Source organism: Engystomops pustulosus, chromosome 10 (genome assembly GCF_040894005.1).
Source record: "Engystomops pustulosus chromosome 10, aEngPut4.maternal, whole genome shotgun sequence".
Lineage (NCBI taxonomy): Eukaryota > Metazoa > Chordata > Amphibia > Anura > Leptodactylidae > Engystomops > Engystomops pustulosus.
The window spans coordinates 86,730,134-86,752,281 of record NC_092420.1 but is presented as its reverse complement, the minus strand read 5'-3'; the positions used below and the strand labels follow the sequence as shown (position 1 = coordinate 86,752,281).

The window sequence follows — 22,148 nt, the reverse complement described above, 5'->3', positions numbered from 1 at the left end:
CCTTCTTACTCGAATTTTGGGAGATTGTTCTATCACAATGCTATAGAAAAAGTATAAATAAGTATATTTATTATGGGGGAGTATTATCAGGGTTTCTATGCCAGAAACTTGTGTAGAAGCCCTAGCCATCTCGGGTTGCGACAGGTGTACATCGGACCTCCTTTTCTCGTGATCCATGGGGGTTCCATCACTGAGACCCCCACAAATCAGCCTGTAGATCCTAACGTGTTTCATGGGAAAACCCCTTTTAATTTCAGCTACGCTCATACATAATGGGGCAGATTTACTTACCCGCTCCTGTTGAGATCCCACGGTGCGTTTTCCAACGTGGATTCGGATCCAGCGGGAATCACTAAGATTGGGAGTTCCTGCATGTGTCGCTGCTGCGCCAAGGTCCGCCGGAGCTCACCTTCTTCTTCCCGGTGCATGTGAGTGCTTGATTTTGCGATCTTTGTCTGAATCAGTCAGGTTGTCCGACGGCTACGCCCCCCGATTTCTGTCGTGTGCAAGCCGGCGCTGATGCACCACAATCCGATCCTGTGCGCCAAAATCCCGGGGAAATTCGGCGCAAAACAGAAATATTCGGGAAACTCGACGAAAATGCGGCGTTCAGACCCTTAATAAATGAGCCCCAATAGGTCAATAAGTGCATTGTAGTGAATATCAGCAGATGTGAATATATTCTCCCCCTATAGGGAGCGGCGTCCAGATTTTTCAGATTTGAATGGAAATTACTGTTGCATACGATAATATTTATTTACAATACACATTAATATCACATATCTCTAGTACATTGTAATTATTTTTTTATTTGATTAATTTCAGTGGGGAGCCTTGTAGTAAAAATCGGGAATGTCTCCCCGGTCCATTCATTATAATGAAAGGAGCAGTCAGGCAGCAGACATCAGTAATAATATGGTGAGACATCCAATTTCTACATCTTCTACAAAGCCTTTGCATTGAACACCCCTATAAGAATGGTTGACCATATAACTAGGAAGATTCTTTAATTCACCCAAACCCTTCTGGAAAGGCTTCCTGGGGTAACCGGCGGCACAACGTCTTCTCTCATCCCCAACGCGTCATTTGACTGGTCTCAATATATTCTATAATTACGCTATGTCTATAGAGAAGACAGTTTAATGTTATATTCCTTATCCAGATAAATGGATGTCCCTGAGCGCTGACCTCCATTCGTAACCTTATCGCGGCCGCGTCTTACGATATCACTAACCAAGATTAAATTTATTACTTAAATATGGGCTTTGCCGTGGTCGGAGTAATAGAATTGTCTGGGAGTATCGGAGTAATGTTTGTGTACGGATTCGTGAACAGAAAGGACCCGACGAAGGGAACGGAGGAATAATTATCGGATCGGCGGCCATCTTCCATTTAATATGTCATAATGGATTATTTTCATGACAGTGTAACTCAGCAGCACAGAGATATCCATCTCCCACGGACCGGTGAGTCATACAGGACAAGATTTAACCCAGCGTCTGCGAAATCATACGGCAACGAAACGAAAATGTCAGAGATGCAAGGGGCAAGATGTATAAAGGCAGTGATACAATGATACAATACAATAATAATATGTAGGGTTTAATGTAACTATAACATTTTTTATTCAAGATGTAAGCAACCAGATGTTCAATTTTTTGTACTTACTAATTGTACTGGATTTCACGCTCTGATTGGTTAAAATCAATCAAAATTATTGAAATATAATTTTTTTTTCTTTTGTAATTTTTTTAATTAATTCTTTATTTGGATTATTTAGAATTCTTCATATATTATAATTAATAATTAGTATTATTATATATTATTTTATTCAAATTTTTTTGTAAAAACATTAAACAAGTAGTAAGTAAAAAGACTTAAACGGCACATCCGTATATTATACACTGACCTGATGCCTATAAAGGGATCCTGTCAGTAATTTTGGGGCCACTTATAAGCCAGCGTGTCTTCATGCAACTGGGTATTAGGGTTACAACCATTACAGTCCATGTTTCAGAGATTCCAGGTGGTAGAGGCAGTAGAGATCCGGTGACTTGGGTCCTCTGGAACCCTTGGGCATTTGCACTAATCGTAGTGGAGTAGAAGTCAGCACTTGTCTGTGCTTGGACACATTTTGACTCCTTGGAGATTCTTAGTTGTAGCCTTTAAGCAGTAAGATAATGGTATAAATTTAGCTCAATATCACTAAACAACATCAAATAATATATAATAAACCAACAGTATAAAAAAGTAAAACATGACTAGTTTAATAGAACTATAAAAAATGGCCGTTATATGAAACTTTTACTGTATGTCAAAGTGAAAGAAGCTAAGGACAACTTTCTAGTATGGGAGTCTGAGTACTGGCAGTACTTGCTGGACCATGGAAAGAGGGCCACGGTGGGACCTACGACCTCCCTCTGACTGCTCCAGACCATCCTTATGGTGTCTCCTAGTGATGGGTCGTTCACGACCGAGCCGGCACAAAGTTCCAGCTATTTTCAGTGAACGGTGGGAGTCGTCTCACACCTGAGAGCTGATCCAGTGAGCCGCTGCTTTAAAACTGCATTAAAGAGGGTCGGGAAGGCAGGAGTACAGAAAATGTGATGTTTATTGGGGTCTCTCCTGCTCATCCCCCTGAAGCATCTCTCTCAAAATTTCTAATAAATTCGCTATGTACTAACTGACTGCGGGTGGGAGCCGATAGCTCAGTAAACCCCACCCCTTCACGGCTGACTCCACCCCTGAAGGTAGTCTCCCTATAATTATAATTAATAGGAGGCCGTTCAGGAGCTCTTCTACTTGAGAGGTTCCTAATGATCCAGCTCACTGAGAAGAGCTATACTTTCCATCACTACCTCCTACTGTCTGTCTCTCTCACAGTCCATATCACAGGAAGAGGGGAGGGAGCAGAATGAGTCATAATCTCCTGTTGCAGCTCCTCCTATTCAACAGGGATCACACATGTAAATAAAGAATCATGTAGAGTCTGCAGACTGCACAAATATAAGTACAAGGACTGCTGAATCACTTGGTGAACATTCAGGGATTATTATTAGGCAGTAAAGGCACATAGGCAACTTATGTAAAAGAGTGGCCAACCCCTTTAAACATAGGGATGAAATGAAAACCCCTCTTTGGCTCTGTACATAACCCAAGCATTTCATATTCATACTCCATACTTAGTTATCTCTCCTATACTGAAGCCGTACCTATTAAATATGAACATCAAAGCAGGATTATCACAAGAGTCTCCCGGCCACCTCCCCCTGGCGATACATAGACGCTAGAGATGAGCGAACACTAAAATGCTCGGGTACTCGTTATTCGAGACGAACTTTTCCCGATGCTCGAGTGCTCGTCTCGAATAACGAACCCCATTGAAGTCAATGGGAGACTCGAGCATTTTTCAAGGGGACCAAGGCTCTGCACAGGGAAGCTTGGCCAAACACCTGGGAACCACAGAAAAGGATGGAAACACCACGGAAATGGACAGGAAACAGCAGGGGCAGCATGCATGGATGCCTCTGAGGCTGCTTAAACGCACCATTATGCCAAAATTATGGGCAACAGCATGGCCATGAAAGAGTGACAGAATGAAGCTAGATAGCATCTAAAACATCCAATAATTGACCCTGACACTATAGGGGACGGCATGCAGAGGCAGCGGCAGCAGGCTAGAGAGTGTCATGGCGACATACCCTAAATGGACTCAGGCTTCAAACCAATGGGTGGCAGAGAGGAACCAAAGGAGGTGAGCAAGAAGCGCTCAAATAATATCGGTACATGATAAAAGTTTGCCAGTATATTTTGTGGATTACACAGCAGGGTGGCGACAAAGTTAACATGGAAGCCATGAAAACAACCCAAAATTCTGCCTGACACAGCTCGTTTGATAAGGGGACCATGTATGGAGGCAGTGAACTAGTAGTAGATTAAAGGTGCTGCAGTTAAAACTATGTTAGTTGGATCTTGGCATGGAGCTGGCGCTCCGCTGCCAGGCGAGCTTTCGCCAATCCAAGCCCCTGTCTCTAGGCTACTCCCCAAACAGCACTTCTAAGAACCTTTTGTATAAGATCAAGTGTAGTAGCGTTCTTATAAGTTTAGGATATGCCGGGTGAGGGGAATGTAAACAGATGCGCAAGAAGCGCTGAAATAATATCGGTAAATGGTAAAAGTTTGGCAGTATATTTTGTGGATTACACAGCAGGGTGGCGACAAAGTTAACAAGTTTGATGTGGAATGCCCTGTAATAGCTCTTGGGCGGTGTGCCTTTTATCGCCTAGGCTCAGCAGTTTGAGCACCGCCTGCTGTCGCTTAGCGACGGCACTGCTGCTGTGCCTAGAGCTACCGACTGATGGCGCCATGCCCACGGATGGTAATTCGGAGGAGGAGGAGGTGGAGGAGGGTTGGGAGGAGGTATAGTAGGCCTTTGAGACCTGGACCGAGGTAGGCCCCGCAATTCTCTGCGTCGGCAGTATATGACCAGCCCCAGGGTCAGACTCGGTCCCAGCCTGCACCAAGTTAAGTGTAGTAGCGTTCTTATAAGTTTGGGATATGGCGGGTGAGGGGAATGTAAACAGATGCGCAAGAAGCGCATGATGTGCATGGAGCTGGCGCTCCGCTGCCAGGCGAGCTTTCGCCAATCCAAGCCCCTGTCTCTAGGCTACTCCCCAAACAGCACTTTTGTATAAGATCAAGTGTAGTAGCGTTCTTATAAGTTTAGGATATGCCGGGTGAGGGGAATGTAAACAGATGCGCAAGAAGCGCTGAAATAATATTGGTAAATGATAAAAGTTTGCCAGTATATTTTGTGGATAACACAGCAGGGTGGCGACAAAGTTAACAAGTTTGATGTGGAATCCATGAAAACAACCCAAATTTCTGCCTGACACACCTCGTTTGATAAAGGGACGATGTATGGAGGCAGCTATATGGACGACTTTTGGAGGTAGCAATGGAGACAACGTGTGGAGGCTGCTATGGAGACAATTTAATTTGGATAGTGCCTGTATGTGGCAGTCCCAAAAATTTTTCAAACCAGAGGAGCAGGTAGGTGGCCCTCCAGAAAAATTGAATAGATTGAGTGCCTGTATGTGGCAGTCCAAAAAACTTTTCAAACCAGAGGAGCAGGTAGGTGGCCCTCCAGTAAAATGGAATAGATTGAGTGCCTGTATGTGCAGTCCAAAAAAGTTTTCAAACCAGAGGAGCAGGTAGGTGGCCCTCCAGAAAAATTGAATAGATTGAGTGCCTGTATGTGGCACTCCCAAAAATTGTTTAAAACAGAGGACCGGGTAGGTGGCCCTCCAGAAAAATTGAATAGATTGAGTGCCTGTATGTGGCACTCCCAAAAATTGTTTAAAACAAAGGACCGGGTAGGTGGCCCTCCAGAAAAATTAAATGCATAAAGTACTATAGCTAGAGCCAGTGGGCCCTGTCAAAAAATAGCCAGTTTCCTCTGCTTTACTGTACAAAGAGGAGGAGAAGGAGGAAAATGAGGAGGAGGAGGAGTGGATCAATTATTCAGGTTGAGCTTCCTTCACCTGGTGGAGATTGGAAATTATGAGAAATCCAGGCTTTATTCATCTTAATAAGCGTCAGCCTGTCAGCGCTGTCAGTCGACAGGCGTGTACGCTTATCGGTGATGATGCCACCAGCTGCACTGAAAATCCGCTCGGACAAGACGCTAGCGGCAGGGCAGGCAAGAACCTCCAAGGCGTACAGCGCCAGTTCGTGCCACATGTCCAGCTTTGAAACCCAGTAGTTGTAGGGAGCTGTGTGATCATTTAGGACGATGGTATGGTCAGCTACGTACTCCCTCACCATCTTTCTGTAAAGATCAGCCCTACTCTGCCGAGACTGGGGACAGGTGACAGTGTCTTGCTGGGGTGACATAAAGCTGGCAAAAGCCTTGTAAAGCGTACCCTTGCCAGTGCTGGACAAGCTGCCTGCTCGCCTACTCTCCCTCGCTACTTGTCCCGCAGAACTACGCACTCTGCCGCTAGCGCTGTCAGAAGGGAAATACTGTTTCAGCTTGTGCACCAGGGCCTGCTGGTATTCATGCATTCTCACACTCCTTTCCTCTGCAGGGATGAGAGTGGAAAGATTTTGCTTGTACCGTGGGTCCAGGAGAGTGAACACCCAGTAATCGGTGCTGGAATAAATTCTTTGAACGCGAGGGTCACGGGATAGGCAGCCTAGCATGAAATCTGCCATATGCGCCAGAGTACCAACGCGTAAGAATTCACTCCCCTCACTGGCCTGACTGTCCATTTCCTCCTCCTCCAACTCCTCCAACTCCTCTTCTTCTGCCCATACACGCTGAACAGTGAAGGACTCAACAATGGTCCCCTCTTGTGTCTCGCCAACATTCTCCTCCTCTTCCTCCTCATCCTCCTCCACCTCCACCTCCTCCGATATGCGCTGAGAAACAGACCTGAGGGTGCTTTGGCTATCAACAAGGGAATCTTCTTCCCCCGTCTCTTGTGACGAGCGCAAAGCTTCCGACTTCATGCTGATCAGAGAGTTTTTCAACAGGCCAAGCAGCGGGATGGTGAGGCTGATGATGGCGGCATCGCCACTGACCATCTGTGTTGACTCCTCAAAGTTACTCAGCACCTGACAGATATCAGACATCCACGTCCACTCCTCATTGTAGACTTGAGGAAGCTGACTGACCTGACTACCAGTTCTGGTGGAAGTTGACATCTGGCAGTCTACAATGGCTCGGCGCTGCTGGTAAACTCTGGATAACATGGTCAGTGTTGAATTCCACCTCGTGGGCACGTCGCACAACAGTCGGTGAGCGGGCAGTTGGAGGCGGCGCTGCGCTGCTCTGAGAGTGGCAGCATCTGTGCTGGACTTCCTGAAATGCGCACAGATGCGGCGCACCTTCGTGAGCAAATCAGACAGATTGGGGTATGTCTTGAGGAAACGCTGAACTATCAGATTTAACACATGGGCCAGGCATGGCAAATGTGTCAGTCTGCCGAGTTGCAGAGCCGCCACCAGGTTACGGCCGTTGTCACACACAACCATGCCTGGCTTCAGGTTCAGCGGTGCCAGCCACAGATCAGTCTGCGCCGTGATGCCCTGTAATAGCTCTTGGGCGGTGTGCCTTTTATCGCCTAGGCTCAGCAGTTTGAGCACCGCCTGCTGTCGCTTAGCGACGGCACTGCTGCTGTGCCTAGAGCTACCGACTGATGGCGCCGTGCCCACGGATGGTAGTTCGGAGGAGGAGGTGGAGGAGGGGTGGGAGGAGGAGGAGGCATAGTAGGCCTGAAACACCTGGACCGAGGTAGGCCCCGCAATCCTCGGCGTCGGCAGTATATGACCAGCCGCAGGGTCAGACTCGCTCCCAGCCTCCACCAAGTTAACCCAATGTGCCGTCAGCGATATATAGTGGCCCTGCCCGGCAGCACTCGTCCACGTGTCCGTGGTCAGGTGGACCTTGTCAGAAACGGCGTTGGTCAGGGCACGGATGATGTTGTCTGACACGTGCTGGTGCAGGGCTGGGACGGCACATCGGGAAAAGTAGTGGCGGCTGGGGACCGAATACCGAGGGGCGGCCGCCGCCATGAGGTTGCGAAAGGCCTCGGTCTCTACTAGCCTATAGGGCAGCATCTCCAGGCTAAGCAATCTGGAGATGTGCACATTAAGGGCTTGGGCGTGCGGGTGGGTTGCACTATATTTGCGCTTCCGCTCCAGCGTCTGGGGTATGGAGAGCTGAACGCTGGTGGATGCTGTGGAGGATCGTGGAGGCGACAATGGGGTTTTTGTGGCAGGGTCCTGGGCAGGGGGCTGACTATCAGCTGACACAGGGGAAGGAGCAGTGGTGTGCACGGCCGGAGGTGAACGGGCTTGTTGCCACTGAGTGGGGTGTTTAGCATTCATATGCCTGCGCATACTGGTGGTAGTTAGGCTAGTAGTGGTGGAACCCCTGCTGAGCCTGGTTTGGCAAATGTTGCACACCACAGTCCGTCGGTCATCCGGTGTTTCCTTAAAGAACCTCCAGACTTCTGAAGATCTAGCCCTCGCCGCAAGAGCCCTCGCCACGGGAGCTTCACTAGTTGACACATTTGGCGCTGATGCACCAGCTCTGGCCCTGCCTCTCCGTCTGGCCCCACCACTGCCTCTTCCAACCTGTTCTGGTCGAGGACTCTCCTCCGTCTCAGAAGCACTGTGTTCACCCGGCCTCTCAACCCAGCTTGGGTCTGTCACCTCATCATCCTCCGATCCCTCAGTCTGCTCCCCCCTCGGACTTCCTGCCCTGACAACAACTTCCCCACTGTCTGACAACCGTGTCTCCTCATCGTCGGACACCTCTTTACACACTTCCACTACGTCAAGAAGGTCATCATCACCCACAGACTGTGACTGGTGGAAAACCTGGGCATCGGAAAATTGCTCAGCAGCAACCGGACAAGTGGTTTGTGACTGTGGGAAGGGTCCAGAAAACAGTTCCTCAGAGTATGCCGGTTCAAATGCCAAATTTTCCTGGGAGGGGGCAGACTGGGGGGGAGGAGGCTGAGGTGCAGGAGCTGGAGGAGTGGCGATTTCGGTGACATGGGTGGACTGCGTGGAAGACTGACTGGTGGACAAATTGCTCGAAGCATTGTCAGCAATCCACGACATCACCTGTTCGCACTGTTCTGGCCTCAACAGTGCTCTACCACGAGTCCCAGTAACTTCAGACATGAACCTAGGGAGTGTAGCTCTGCGGCGTTCCCCTGCTCCCTCATAAGCAGGTGGTGTCTCACCCCGCCCAGGACCACGGCCTCTGACCCCTGCAGTAGTTGGACGCCCACGTCCCCGCCCTCGTCCTCTACCCCTAGCCCTCGGGTTAAACATTTTTAAAATGAGAGTTATAACTTTAATTTTTTTTTAACTTTTTTTTGTGTTTTTTGGTTTTTTTTGTGTTTTTGAGTTTTTAAAAACAAACAATGCTATCCTATAGCTATGGCTATTTTCTAGCCAAGTATGAAAGCACACTACTATGCCAGATGAGATGACACTGAGTTATTAAACAAAATAAACGTAAAATAAAAAAGGAAAAATGGCAGACTGTGCCGAATTGAAATCCAACCCCTACAAAATTTTCCCACTTCGGTCTTTGCAATGGATATGTGCGTCACTAAGCGCAAAACACAGCGGTCGCAAGTCTCACTACAAATTGCTGACAATTGGCTAGTAGATGCACTGCAGCAAGTACAGCCACCAGCAGATCAACCAGAAATCAAATATATAACGCTACTGTAGGCGCAAGTAAGCCGTTTGGATTCTCCTATGGCTATTTTCTAGCCAAGTATGAAAGCACACTAATATGCCAGATGAGATGACACTGAGTTATTAAACAAAATAAACGTAAAATAAAAAAGGAAAAATGGCAGACTGTGCCGAATTGAAATCCAACCCCTACAAAATTTTCCCACTTCGGTCTTTGCAATGGATATGTGCGTCACTAAGCGCAGAACACAGCGGTCGCAAGTCTCACTACAAATTGCTCACAATTGGCTAGTAGATGCACTGCAGCAAGTACAGCCACCAGCAGATCAACCAGAAATCAAATATATAACGCTACTGTAGGCGCAAGTAAGCCGTTTGGATTCTCCTATGGCTATTTTCTAGCCAAGTATGAAAGCACACTACTATGCCAGATGAGATGACACTGAGTTATTAAACAAAATAAACGTAAAATAAAAAAGGACAAATGGCAGACTGTGCCTAATTGAAATCCAACCCCTACTAAATTTTCCCACTTTGGTGTTTGAGGTGGATATGTGTGCCACTAAGAGCTAAACACAACGGTAGCAAGTCCCCCTGCAAATTCCTCACAAAATGGTACTAGCTGCAAATAAAAAAAAAAAAAAGTATAACGTTATTGTAGCCCTAAGAAGGGCTGTTGGGTTCTTGGAGAATCACTCCTGCCTAACAGTAAGCTAATAGAACAGCCTAACGCTAACCCTGACCAGCAGCAGCTCTCTCCCTAGCGGCATCCAGACACAGAATGATCCGAGCAGCGCGGGCAGCGGCTAGTCTATCCCAGGGTCACCTGATCTGGCCAGCCAACCACTGCTATCGACGTGTAAGGGTACCACATCATGCTGGGTGGAGTGCAGAGTCTCCTGGCTTGTGATTGGCTCTGTTTCTGGCCGCCAAAAAGCAAAACGGCGGGAGCTGCCATTTTCTCGAGCGGGCGAAGTATTCGTCCGAGCAACGAGCAGTTTCGAGTACGCTAATGCTCGACCGAGCATCAAGCTCGGACGAGCATGTTCGCTCATCTCTAATAGACGCCAACTAAAGAAAATGAAAACGACCTTCCAAATGCAATACATTACATAAGGACCGATAAAAAGACATCACTGTCGCTGCAGAATTTTATATTATACCACAGATGTATCCAAGGAAAGTTACAAAAAAAAAGAAAAGATTACAAAAAACGAGTTTCACGTTGCAAAGTGACCCGATTAAAAGCTCCGGATAAATTTCCCCGATCTGCGTCCATGCAGGAGGAAGACGCGTAACGTCGTTCTGACGGTTATTGACATTAAGAAATAAGAAGGGGGTGTCAGCGCGGTATCAGAGCGGCGCCCGTCTCCCTCTTCTCTGTTGACAAAGCAGAAAGGAAGAAGCGGCTTTTGTTTTACCAGCGCTGGAAAAAAACAGCATCTTCTTAGGTACATGGGGTCACCTGATCTCATAGGCAATTACAGAGTTACGAGAGGAAGAAAAAAAAACCCACATCTCTCTGCAGCGCGTAAGCACATAAAAAAAGTCACTTCTGGGAATTAAGTAGAAAAATGACTTTTTAGATGTCGACTGTTGAATCATTTTGAATTCCACCTCCAGAGCAGAAAATGATGAGTTTAATATCATAGCGGGAGGTAACTTGCATCTCCCTTTAAAGACAGCTCTCAGCATCCAGCAGGTTCCCAGCTCACAATTTATTACTTTCTCCTTGTCTCCGCAGACAAATTATATGACAATCACTCTCCCTTTTAATTCCAGCATGCTTTGCTTCATCTTAGTTTTAATTGCTTCTCCGGTGAAAACTTTTCGCGTAAGCAACTGCTCCGTCTTATATGTTATTTACTGCGGAGACTTACACCCTCAAGAAAGAATACATCAATCCACTTGTTAGGTGTCAGATGTTTCTGGAATACCAGTTGCATAGATCTTTTATCCATGGAAGAAAGACCCCAGGATATGTTGTGGGTCTCAGTTCCCACCTCTGTATCGTTCAGGGGTTCATTTTTTTGTATAAGCCCATGCTGAAACATTGGGAAATCGGTTAGATTTGGGATTCCAACTAGAGATGAGCAGACCCAACATTCGGAATTTGGGTTTGGCCGCACGACCTGGACAAATTGTCAGATTAAGGCTACATTCACCGTAATACGGCGCCGTGCGCCATACATCCCTATGGAGAGGGGCGGGGGTGAGCTGCGCTCACCTCCTCCTCCTCTCCCCGTGCACTGCCGTTGCCCACTATGGTATGGGCGGGCAACGGCAGTGCACGGGGATAGGAGGAGGAGTTGAGCGCAGCTCACCCCCGCCCCTCTCCATAGGGATGTATGGCGCACAGCGCCGTATTACGGGTAAAGATAGGACAGGTCCTATTTTTTCCCCGGGTACGGAGTGGTACGGTGCCACATGTGTGCTGCACTGTACCGCTCCCGTAGGGCGCCGTGCACCCATTGCTGTCTATGGAGGACATATATTGGCCGTATATACGTCGGCCGTATATACGTCCTCCATACGGTCGTGTGAATGTTTAAAGGAAACCTACCATCAGAAATCTACCTATTGATCTAGGTCTGATGGTAGGTGGCTAGTAACATGCTCAACCCTAATCTAATTTTACCTAATCCTAAAATACTTCCTAAGCTAAACTACACTTTATCTAACTAATATGCTAATTACCCGCAGAGGTTACTAGGGCGTGGATTAGCCATTGCTCCCACTACCCGGAGAGAGGCTACTCCACGCCCCAGTAGCCTCTGCCGATAATTAGCATATTAGTTAGATAAAGTGTATCTTATTTAAGAAGGTATTTTAGGATTAGTTAAAAATAGATTAGGGCTTAGCATGTTACTAGCCACCTACCATCAGACCCAGCTTAATAGGTAGATTTCTGAAGGTAGGTTTCCTTTAAACTGGTAATATGACAATTTGTCCAGGTTTTGCGGTCAAACCCCAAATCCGAACGTTGGGTTTGGTCATCTCTACTTGGAATCCCAATTCTAAGTAATTTCCCCAAGTTTCAGCATAGTCTTCCCTAGCAATTGTATCTGATATGGAAAAATTTACCCCTGAGCGATACAGAGGTGGGAACTAGGGTAGCTTTCCTTTAGTGAGGTTTTCCATGAATATGGACAATAAAAAATTTTGGTTGGCGTTAAAATGATAAAATATACAGTTCCGACTTACATACAAATTCAACTTAAGAGCAAACCTACAGAACCGAACTTGTACGTAACCCGGGGACTGCCTGTATGGTATGCTTTATGTAATATGGGTATTTTTGCATAACGCAATATTTTAATAAATAACCAAGAATAACTAAATTAATAAATAAATATTCTTCATAGCATTTAAAGAATAAGTCTAATGTTTTCCACAAACCATGTGTTAAAGCGCCAAACCCATTTTCTTGGCGCGTGTAATGACGTTGTTTCTTCCTAATGCGCTCCGGTACCATTATTACTCCATTTATTGATAAAGTCGAGGAAATAAAACTGTAGGGGGCGGAGGATTGTGTTCCTCTGCTGACTTCTTATTAAATCGCTTCCATAATCTTTGCCGTTAATGTGGGAAATTGGGGCATATTCATCAACCTATTTATAAAGCTGTGATATCTATTTTAACAAAAACATGTGGGGAACAAAGGAAGGATTATCGAAAAGCTAGGAAAAAATTACTGGGTAAATGAAGAGGGCAACAAAGGAAAGAATCTTTCTGTCTTATCCAGGCACCGTGACTGGTAATCTTCTTATATTTGTTGTTCATAGCTTCCTTCTAAAAATCAACTTCTAAAATGATGCTAATGAACCTCTCCGCGCTGCAGATTTAAAGGCTGTTACACTGTGCAGGAGCACTGCTTCTCCCACTGTGTGAGAGGGAAGAGCTGAGGGGACAGCAGCAGGGATGGGCTCTGGGAACCGCCGAAGTAGCCTTTCAAGCTCATTAGCACGGGAGGCGTGGCTAATGTCATGTGACCAGGGTGACATCATCACAGGTCCTTTAGCCTTCTAACATTAGTAAACTGTACATACTACCCCATATATTATCTTACTGGGGTTGTACTATGATGTCCTCATTGTGAAATGTATAACTAATGGAATGTTTTATATATGTTTTATACCCCCTACCCCCACAGAGGACTAGCCTGGAGTTCTACATAGACATCCACGCTCATTCCACCATGATGAACGGATTCATGTATGGGAATATCTTCGAGCAGGAAGAGCTATTCCAGAGACAAGCCATATTTCCTAAGCTGCTCTGTCGAAATGCAGAAGACTTCTCTTTTGTAAGTATCATGTCCATGCTGTATTACTAGTGATCAGGACAAAGGTCCAGTAGATAAGGAACCACATTTCCATTTCTCTACCTTCTAATCTTATTAGGGACTAATGAAATTAATCTTATACATCACAATATTTGTTAGTTGGCTAAAATTCTTTGTAAAGATTCAAATGTAGACCACTGGCTGTAAGATGGTAGATATAGAGAGATGTAGGTCCATCAAGCCCTATATAGTTCTATAGTTCTACAGTATTGATCCAGGGGGATATATACTACACCTGGCTATATACTACAATGGGCTAGCTATATACTACAGGGGGCTGGCTGGCTATATACTACAGCGGGCTGGCTATATACTCCAGGGGATGGCTGGCTATATACTCCAGGGGATGGCTGGCTATATACTACAGGGGGCTCGCTATATACTACAGGGGACTGACTGGCTACATACTACTTTGGGCTGGCTATATACTACAGGGGGCTGGCTATATACTACAGGGGGCTGGCTATATACTACTGGGGATGGCTGGTTATATACTACAGGGGGCTGGCTATATACTACAGGGCGTGGGATATATACTACAGGGGGCTGGCTATATACTACAGGGCGTGGGATATATACTACAGGGGGCTGGCTGGCTACTACAGGGGGCTGGCTATATACTACAGGGGGCTGGCCATATACTACAGGGGATGGCTGGCTATATACTACAGGGGGCTCGCTATATACTACAGGGGGCTGTCTGGCTATATATTACAGGAGGTGGGATATATACTACAGGGGTCTAGCTATATACTACAGGTGGCTAGCTATATACTACTAGGGGCTGGCTATATACTACTGGGATCTTGCTTGCTGTATACTGGGGAGGCTGTGACCAATGCATTTCCCACCCTAGGCTTATACTCGAGTCAATAGGTTTTCCCAGATTTTGGTTAAATTACGGTAGGTGCCTCTGCTTATACTCGAGTATATACAGTAATTAAAGAAAATGGAGCTTTAAATGCTAAATAGATTTAGTGAATAATAACCGCTGAAAACCCTTGGAGGTCACTTTAAGGCTGGATTCACACAGCCGTTGCCCGGCACACAGCAGCGCATGCCTTGAAAAGATAGGACATGTCCTATCTTTTCACAGGGTACGGAGCGGTACGGGGCCACATGTGTGCCGCACCGTACTTCTCCCGTAAGGCGCCGTGTGCCCATTTCCGTCCATGTGGGAAGTATATCGGCCGTATATACATCGGCCATGCGGCGGGGGGGAATGTAGCCTAAGGCCTATACCTATGTCTTCAGACTTGGGATCACTTCATGTTACTTTCCACACAACAGATTTGGGTTCTCATTTTAGAGGAAGACGTAAGATGATGATTTTCTTTTTTTTTTTTTTTTATTATTGTTCCCGAAAACTTTGGTGAAATAATGAAAAAAAAAAAAAAAACCGAAGGTCATTGTGACCTAAAACAGCCGAGTCTGCAAACTTCAGGAGACATAATAAAACAGAACCATTTGCCTGATGGAAAGTAATAGAAGTGTTCTCATCAATGAGGCCGGCATACAGTAAATGGGTTGATTTCACTGTTTTCAGTATTACAGAGTCGTGCGGCATTCTATATAGCGCCAGTGGAAAAGCAATAATACCGTAATTATGGGGCCTCTTTAACGCACCCATTTTGCTGATTACATTTCTTCCCTATGTACAGGAGCAATATTGGTCGTACCGCAGGACCTCGGCCAATTTCCATTTTATTTTCTCCACATTATAAACACTATTATTTTTATTGACTATTGCGGGGGAAAAAAAATTTCACCTGATCTTCAGCTCCATATAAAAGAAATAACCGCACTGATTTCTTAAAGCGATATACATCCAGATAATGCATGATCCTAATGGAAAGGAGCGTTTCTATTAGGCGCAGTTAACCCTTACGGGTGTAAGACGGGACGGAGTGTGATTTTAGCAAAGATAGGTTTAGTTTTACGATTCACATTTTTGGATGCACGATTTGTGCATTAAAAGGATCGGCCAGGAATAAATATGGATCAGGCAGCGAATAGATGCCATGGCTGGCCGAAATGGGGATGTGGAGGGAATTGCTATATCCCTCAGATTATCTCAGTGTTGCAGTAGCTCCTTCCTCTGTCTGTGCTGACAAGCCCTGGAGTCCATAGATTTGTTTATCTGTCGGAGTCTTGGAAGGGGAGGAACTGCTGCTACCTGCTCACAGAGGAGGAGGTCATGTGACAGAGCTCTGTGTATGCAGCAGAGCTAGATGTTTTCATTATGTTTCCATTATCTAGATGTTTCCTGCACAGAATAGCAGAAGTACAAGATTTCCCCTGTTCCCTATCAGTCCCTCAATCCCAGTCTGTGATTCTTCAAAACTTTCTCTGTCTCTTTCATCCCCACGCTGCTCCCTTCCCCCACCTTGTCATTGGCAGTACAAACACTGTGCAGATAAGCTATTAACCCTAAGTGTTCACACAGCACAGGCTATAGACTTCATGTAACTGGTTTACTTCTGATTTCTAACACTTCCACATGTCCCCTGCTCCTCCATGTGATGGAAGCTGCCAGGCTGTGACCATTCACATCCTGTATGTACTGTGCATGTCCCCTGCTCCTCCATGTGATGGGAGCTGCCAGACTGTCACCATATACATCCTGTATGTACTGTGCATGTCCCCTGCTCCTCCATGTGATGGAAGCTGCCAGGCTGTCACCATATACATCCTGTATGTACTGTACATGTCCCCTGCTCCTCCATGTGATGGAAGCTGCCAGGCTGTGACCATTCACATCCTGTATGTACTGTGCATGTCCCCTGCTCCTCCATGTGATGGAAGATGCCAGGCTATCACCATATACATCCTGTATGTACTGTACATGTCCCGGGCTCCTCCATTGATGGGAGCTACCAGGCTGTCACCATATACATCCTGTATGTACTGTGCATGTCCCCTGCTCCTCCATGTGATGGAAGCTGCCGGGCTGTCACCATATACATCCTGTATGTACTGTACATGTCCCCTGCTCCTCCATGTGATGGAAGCTGCCAGGCTGTCACCATATACATCCTGTATGTACTGTACATGTCCCCTGCACCTCCATGTGATGGATGCTGCCAGGCTGTCACCATATACATCCTGTATGTACTGTACATGTCCCGGGCTCCTCCATTGATGGGAGCTACCAGGCTGTCACCATATACATCCTGTATGTACTGTGCATGTCCCCTGCTCCTCCATGTGATGGAAGCTGCCAGGCTGTCACCATATACATCCTGTATGTGCACTGTACATGTTCCCTGCTCCTCCATGTGATGGAAGTTGCCAGGCTGTCACCATACACAAACTGTATGTACTGTACATGTCCCCTGCTCCTCCATGTGATGGAAGCTGCCAGGCTGTGACCATTCACATCCTGTATGTACTGTACATGTCCCCTGCTCCTCCATGTGCTGGAAGCTGCCAGGCTGTCACCATACACAAACTGTATGTACTGTACATGTCCCCTGCTCCTCCATGTGATGGAAGCTGCCAGGCTGTGACCATTCACATCCTGTATGTACTGTACATGTCCCCTGCTCCTCCATGTGATGGAAGCTGCCGGGCTGTCACCATATACATCCTGTATGTATTGTACATGTCCCTGCTCCTCCATGTGATGGAAGCTGCCAGGCTTTCACCATACACATCCTGTATGTACTGTACATGTCCCCTGCTCCTCCATGTGCTGGAAGCTGCCGAGCTGTCACCATATACATCCTGTATGTACTGTGCATGTCCCTGCTCCTCCATGTGATGGAAGCTGCCAGGTTGTCACCATATACATCCTGTATGTACTGTACATGTTTCCTGCTCCTCCATGTGATGGAAGATGCCAGGCTGTCACCATATTCATCCTGTATATTCTGTACATGCTCCCTGCTCCTCCATGTGATGGAAGCTGCCAGGCTGTCACCATATACATCCTGTATGTACTGTACATGTCCCGGGCTCCTCCATGTGATGGAAGCTGCCAGGCTGTCACCATATACATCCTGTATGTACTGTACATGTCCCGGGCTCCTCCATGTGATGGAAGCTGCCAGGCTGTCACCATATACATCCTGTATGTACTGTACATGTCCCGGGCTCCTCCATTGATGGAAGCTGCCAGGCTGTCACCATATACATCCTGTATGTACTGTACATGTCCCTGCTCCTCCTTGTGATGGAAGCTGCCAGGCTGTCACCATACACATCCTGTATGTACTGTACATGTCCCCTGCTCCTCCATGTGCTGGAAGCTGCCGAGCTGTCACCATATACATCCTGTATGTACTGTGCATGTCCCTGCTCCTCCATGTGATGGAAGCTGCCAGGTTGTCACCATATACATCCTGTATGTACTGTACATGTTTCCTGCTCCTCCATGTGATGGAAGATGCCAGGCTGTCACCATATTCATCCTGTATATTCTGTACATGCTCCCTGCTCCTCCATGTGATGGAAGCTGCCAGGCTGTCACCATATACATCCTGTATGTACTGTACATGTCCCGGGCTCCTCCATGTGATGGAAGCTGCCAGGCTGTCACCATATACATCCTGTATGTACTGTACATGTCCCGGGCTCCTCCATGTGATGGAAGCTGCCAGGCTGTCACCATATACATCCTGTATGTACTGTACATGTCCCGGGCTCCTCCATTGATGGAAGCTGCCAGGCTGTCACCATATACATCCTGTATGTACTGTACATGTCCCTGCTCCTCCATGTGATGGAAGCTGCTGGGCTGTCACCATATACATCCTGTATGTACTGTACATGTCCCTGCTCCTCCATGTGATGGAAGCTGCTGCGCTGTCACCATATACATCCTGTATGTACTGTGCATGTCCCCTGCTCCTCCATGTGATGGAAGATGCCAGGCTGTCACCATATACATCCTGTATGTACTGTGCATGTCCCCTGCTTCTTCATGTGATGGAAGCTGCCAGGCTATCACCATATACATCCTGTATGTACTGTACATGTCCCCTGCTCCTTCATGTGATGGAAGATGCCAGGCTATCACCATATACATCCTGTATGTACTGTGCATGTCCCCTGCTCCTCCATGTGATGGAAGCTGCCGGGCTGTCACCATATACATCCTGTATGTACTGTACATGCTCCCTGCTCTTCCATGTGATGGAAGCTGCCAGGCTGTCACCATATACATCCTGTATGTACTGTACATGTCCGGGGCTCCTCCATGTGATGGAAGCTGCCAGGCTGTTACCATATACATCCTGTATGTACTGTACATGTCCCGGGCTCCTCCATGTGATGGAAGCTGCCAGGCTGTCACCATATACATCCTGTATGTACTGTACATGTCCCGGGCTCCTCCATTGATGGAAGCTGCCAGGCTGTCACCATATACATCCTGTATGTACTGTACATGTCCCTGCTCCTCCATGTGATGGAAGCTGCCAGGCTGTCACCATACACATCCTGTATGTACTGTACATGTCCCCTGCTCCTCCATGTGCTGGAAGCTGCCGAGCTGTCACCATATACATCCTGTATGTACTGTGCATGTCCCTGCTCCTCCATGTGATGGAAGCTGCCAGGCTGTCACCATATACATCCTGTATGTACTGTACATGTTTCCTGCTCCTCCATGTGATGGAAGCTGCCAGGTTGTCACCATATACATCCTGTATGTACTGTACATGTCCCTGCTCCTCCATGTGATGGAAGCTGCCAGGTTGTCACCATATACATCCTGTATGTACTGTACATGTTTCCTGCTCCTCCATGTGATGGAAGATGCCAGGCTGTCACCATATTCATCCTGTATATTCTGTACATGCTCCCTGCTCCTCCATGTGATGGAAGCTGCCAGGCTGTCACCATATACATCCTGTATGTACTGTACATGTCCCCTGCTCCTCCATGTGCTGGAAGCTGCCAGGCTGTGACCATTCACATCCTGTATGTACTGTGCATGTCCCTGCTCCTCCATGTGATGGAAGCTGCCAGGCTGTCACCATATACATCCTGTATGTACTGTACATGTTTCCTGCTCCTCCATGTGATGGAAGCTGCCAGGTTGTCACCATATACATCCTGTATGTACTGTACATGTCCCTGCTCCTCCATGTGATGGAAGCTGCCAGGTTGTCACCATATACATCCTGTATGTACTGTACATGTTTCCTGCTCCTCCATGTGATGGAAGATGCCAGGCTGTCACCATATTCATCCTGTATATTCTGTACATGCTCCCTGCTCCTCCATGTGATGGAAGCTGCCAGGCTGTCACCATATACATCCTGTATGTACTGTACATGTCCCCTGCTCCTCCATGTGATGGAAGCTGCCAGGCTGTCACCATATACATCCTGTATGTACTGTACATGTCCTGGGCTCCTCCATGTGATGGAAGCTGCCAGGCTGTCACCATATACATCCTGTATGTACTGTACATGTCCCGGGCTCCTCCATGTGATGGAAGCTGCCAGGCTGTCACCATATACATCCTGTATGTACTGTACATGTCCCGGGCTCCTCCATTGATGGAAGCTGCCAGGCTGTCACCATATACATCCTGTATGTACTGTACATGTCCCTGCTCCTCCATGTGATGGAAGCTGCTGGGCTGTCACCATATACATCCTGTATGTACTGTACATGTCCCTGCTCCTCCATGTGATGGAAGCTGCTGCGCTGTCACCATATACATCCTGTATGTACTGTGCATGTCCCCTGCTCCTCCATGTGATGGAAGATGCCAGGCTGTCACCATATACATCCTGTATGTACTGTGCATGTCCCCTGCTTCTTCATGTGATGGAAGCTGCCAGGCTATCACCATATACATCCTGTATGTACTGTACATGTCCCCTGCTCCTTCATGTGTTGGAAGATGCCAGGCTATCACCATATACATCCTGTATGTACTGTGCATGTCCCCTGCTCCTCCATGTGATGGAAGCTGCCGGGCTGTCACCATATACATCCTGTATGTACTGTACATGTTCCTGCTCCTCCATGTGATGGAAACTTTAAGGCTGTCACCATACACATCCTGTATGTGCACTGTGCAGTGGATTAACTTGTGGAAATCTAAATGAATTTAATGCTAAATTACTTTGCGAAAAAACACAAGGCATTATGGGATCTATGGGCAGCTTGAATTGGTCTCAGATTCAGGGCAGGTTCAAGAAGAGCTAGGTCTCCGCCCACTTCACCTGAGAAAGATTTTTGTCAAACATTTTCAGAACAGAAAATGCCATAACTTTGGAAAGGAAAGGGTTAGCAAAACAGTGTTCTGTTGGTTTTAAAGGGGGACACATATGAGATATGAGAAGTTTGTAAAATCATTATAACTTTACAGTTACATTTTAAGGTATCCTCACAGCTGAATACCCCAGGTCCCACGTGTCGACCCCACACCAATAATCTTCTGATGGACTATCTGAAGAATATGTAAACTAATAGTTATTACTGGCCAAAGTCCCAGAACCCCATTTTATTTCAGAAATAAAAGGGAATATTACATATCTGATTCCCCAGCAAGTAATGGGTGAGGAGCCTATCCATTAGACTACAACTGGAACATAAGCAACATCTTGATAAAGTACTGTTTTTTCCAATGGGAAGGTGCAGATTAGTAGATTAAAGAAGATCAGAGATTAATTGCCACAATCACATCTACACTATCTCTTGAGGTACAACAGTTATCAGTACAGAGATTCTCCGTATATCCTCATGCGGCTATCATTGGATCCAGCCTCTTCAGCTTTGTGTTCAGCACCATGGACAACACATCCCATAGCCTTGTATCAAAGGGTATGTTCCACGTTTGTTGTTGTAACTTTCTGTGTTGATCATTTTTGTGGCAGGATTTTGTAGGAATCCTGGAAAAAGCCAAAGTTGTGGTAATCAAAATGAAGTTTACATACCTTGCTCTGGCTCCAAGTTCCATTTTTATGGTGGTCTCCCATTCTTTGGCATTCAGGGAACCCACTCTGGTCAACGAGTGTCTTTAACATTGCATTGAAACGTGAGACCAGAGCTGGGTAAGTATCCTTTTTTTTGGGTTATCCCAGCCAAAACCCCCAGGATTTCAGGACACCCCCTTTAAGACCTCATGCACACAACCATACATGGGGCCATGTGCTAGTCGCACAAATTGCAGCTAGCTCATAGAGGTGTATTGTGCACAGGCACAGTTCCTGGCCAGCCAGACTTACGTCTTGTTTTGGCAAATGATCGTGTACATGATACCACAATCATGTGTGATTATATGTTCTCAGCACTGATCTGCCCCTAACATCCTCCCCTGTGCTCTGAGTGACAGCTGTAGCATCTTTCTAGGAGACTGATACAGGGTGAAGACTGCTGAAGGACCCCCACACAACATGTTTTCATTCTTTGATGTAACGGCCACCAAAATCGTAATGTAACACATTGGCCCACATTTACTAAGGCGATTGCGCCATCTTTTTGACGGACTTTGCACGTTTTTTTCACGTGCAAACTGCTTCCACCTGTATTTATCTAGTGTCCGAGCCAAATATGTGTCACACACGACCCTTTTGTGGCGCGGTTGCATTATTCTTCACACAATGCAAATTTTGCT

The 22,148-nt window shown here is 46.7% G+C and overlaps 1 protein-coding gene across 1 annotated transcript in view; it reads left to right on the top strand.

Moving 5' to 3' along the window:
• AGBL4 (AGBL carboxypeptidase 4) overlaps positions 1-22,148 on the top strand; it is a 1,134,440-nt gene that overhangs the window by 1,004,294 nt on the left and 107,998 nt on the right. Inside the window, exon 10 of the mRNA XM_072127046.1 lies at positions 13,379-13,531. Coding sequence (XP_071983147.1) covers positions 13,379-13,531 — 153 coding nt within the window. The remainder of the gene's footprint in view (positions 1-13,378; positions 13,532-22,148) is intronic.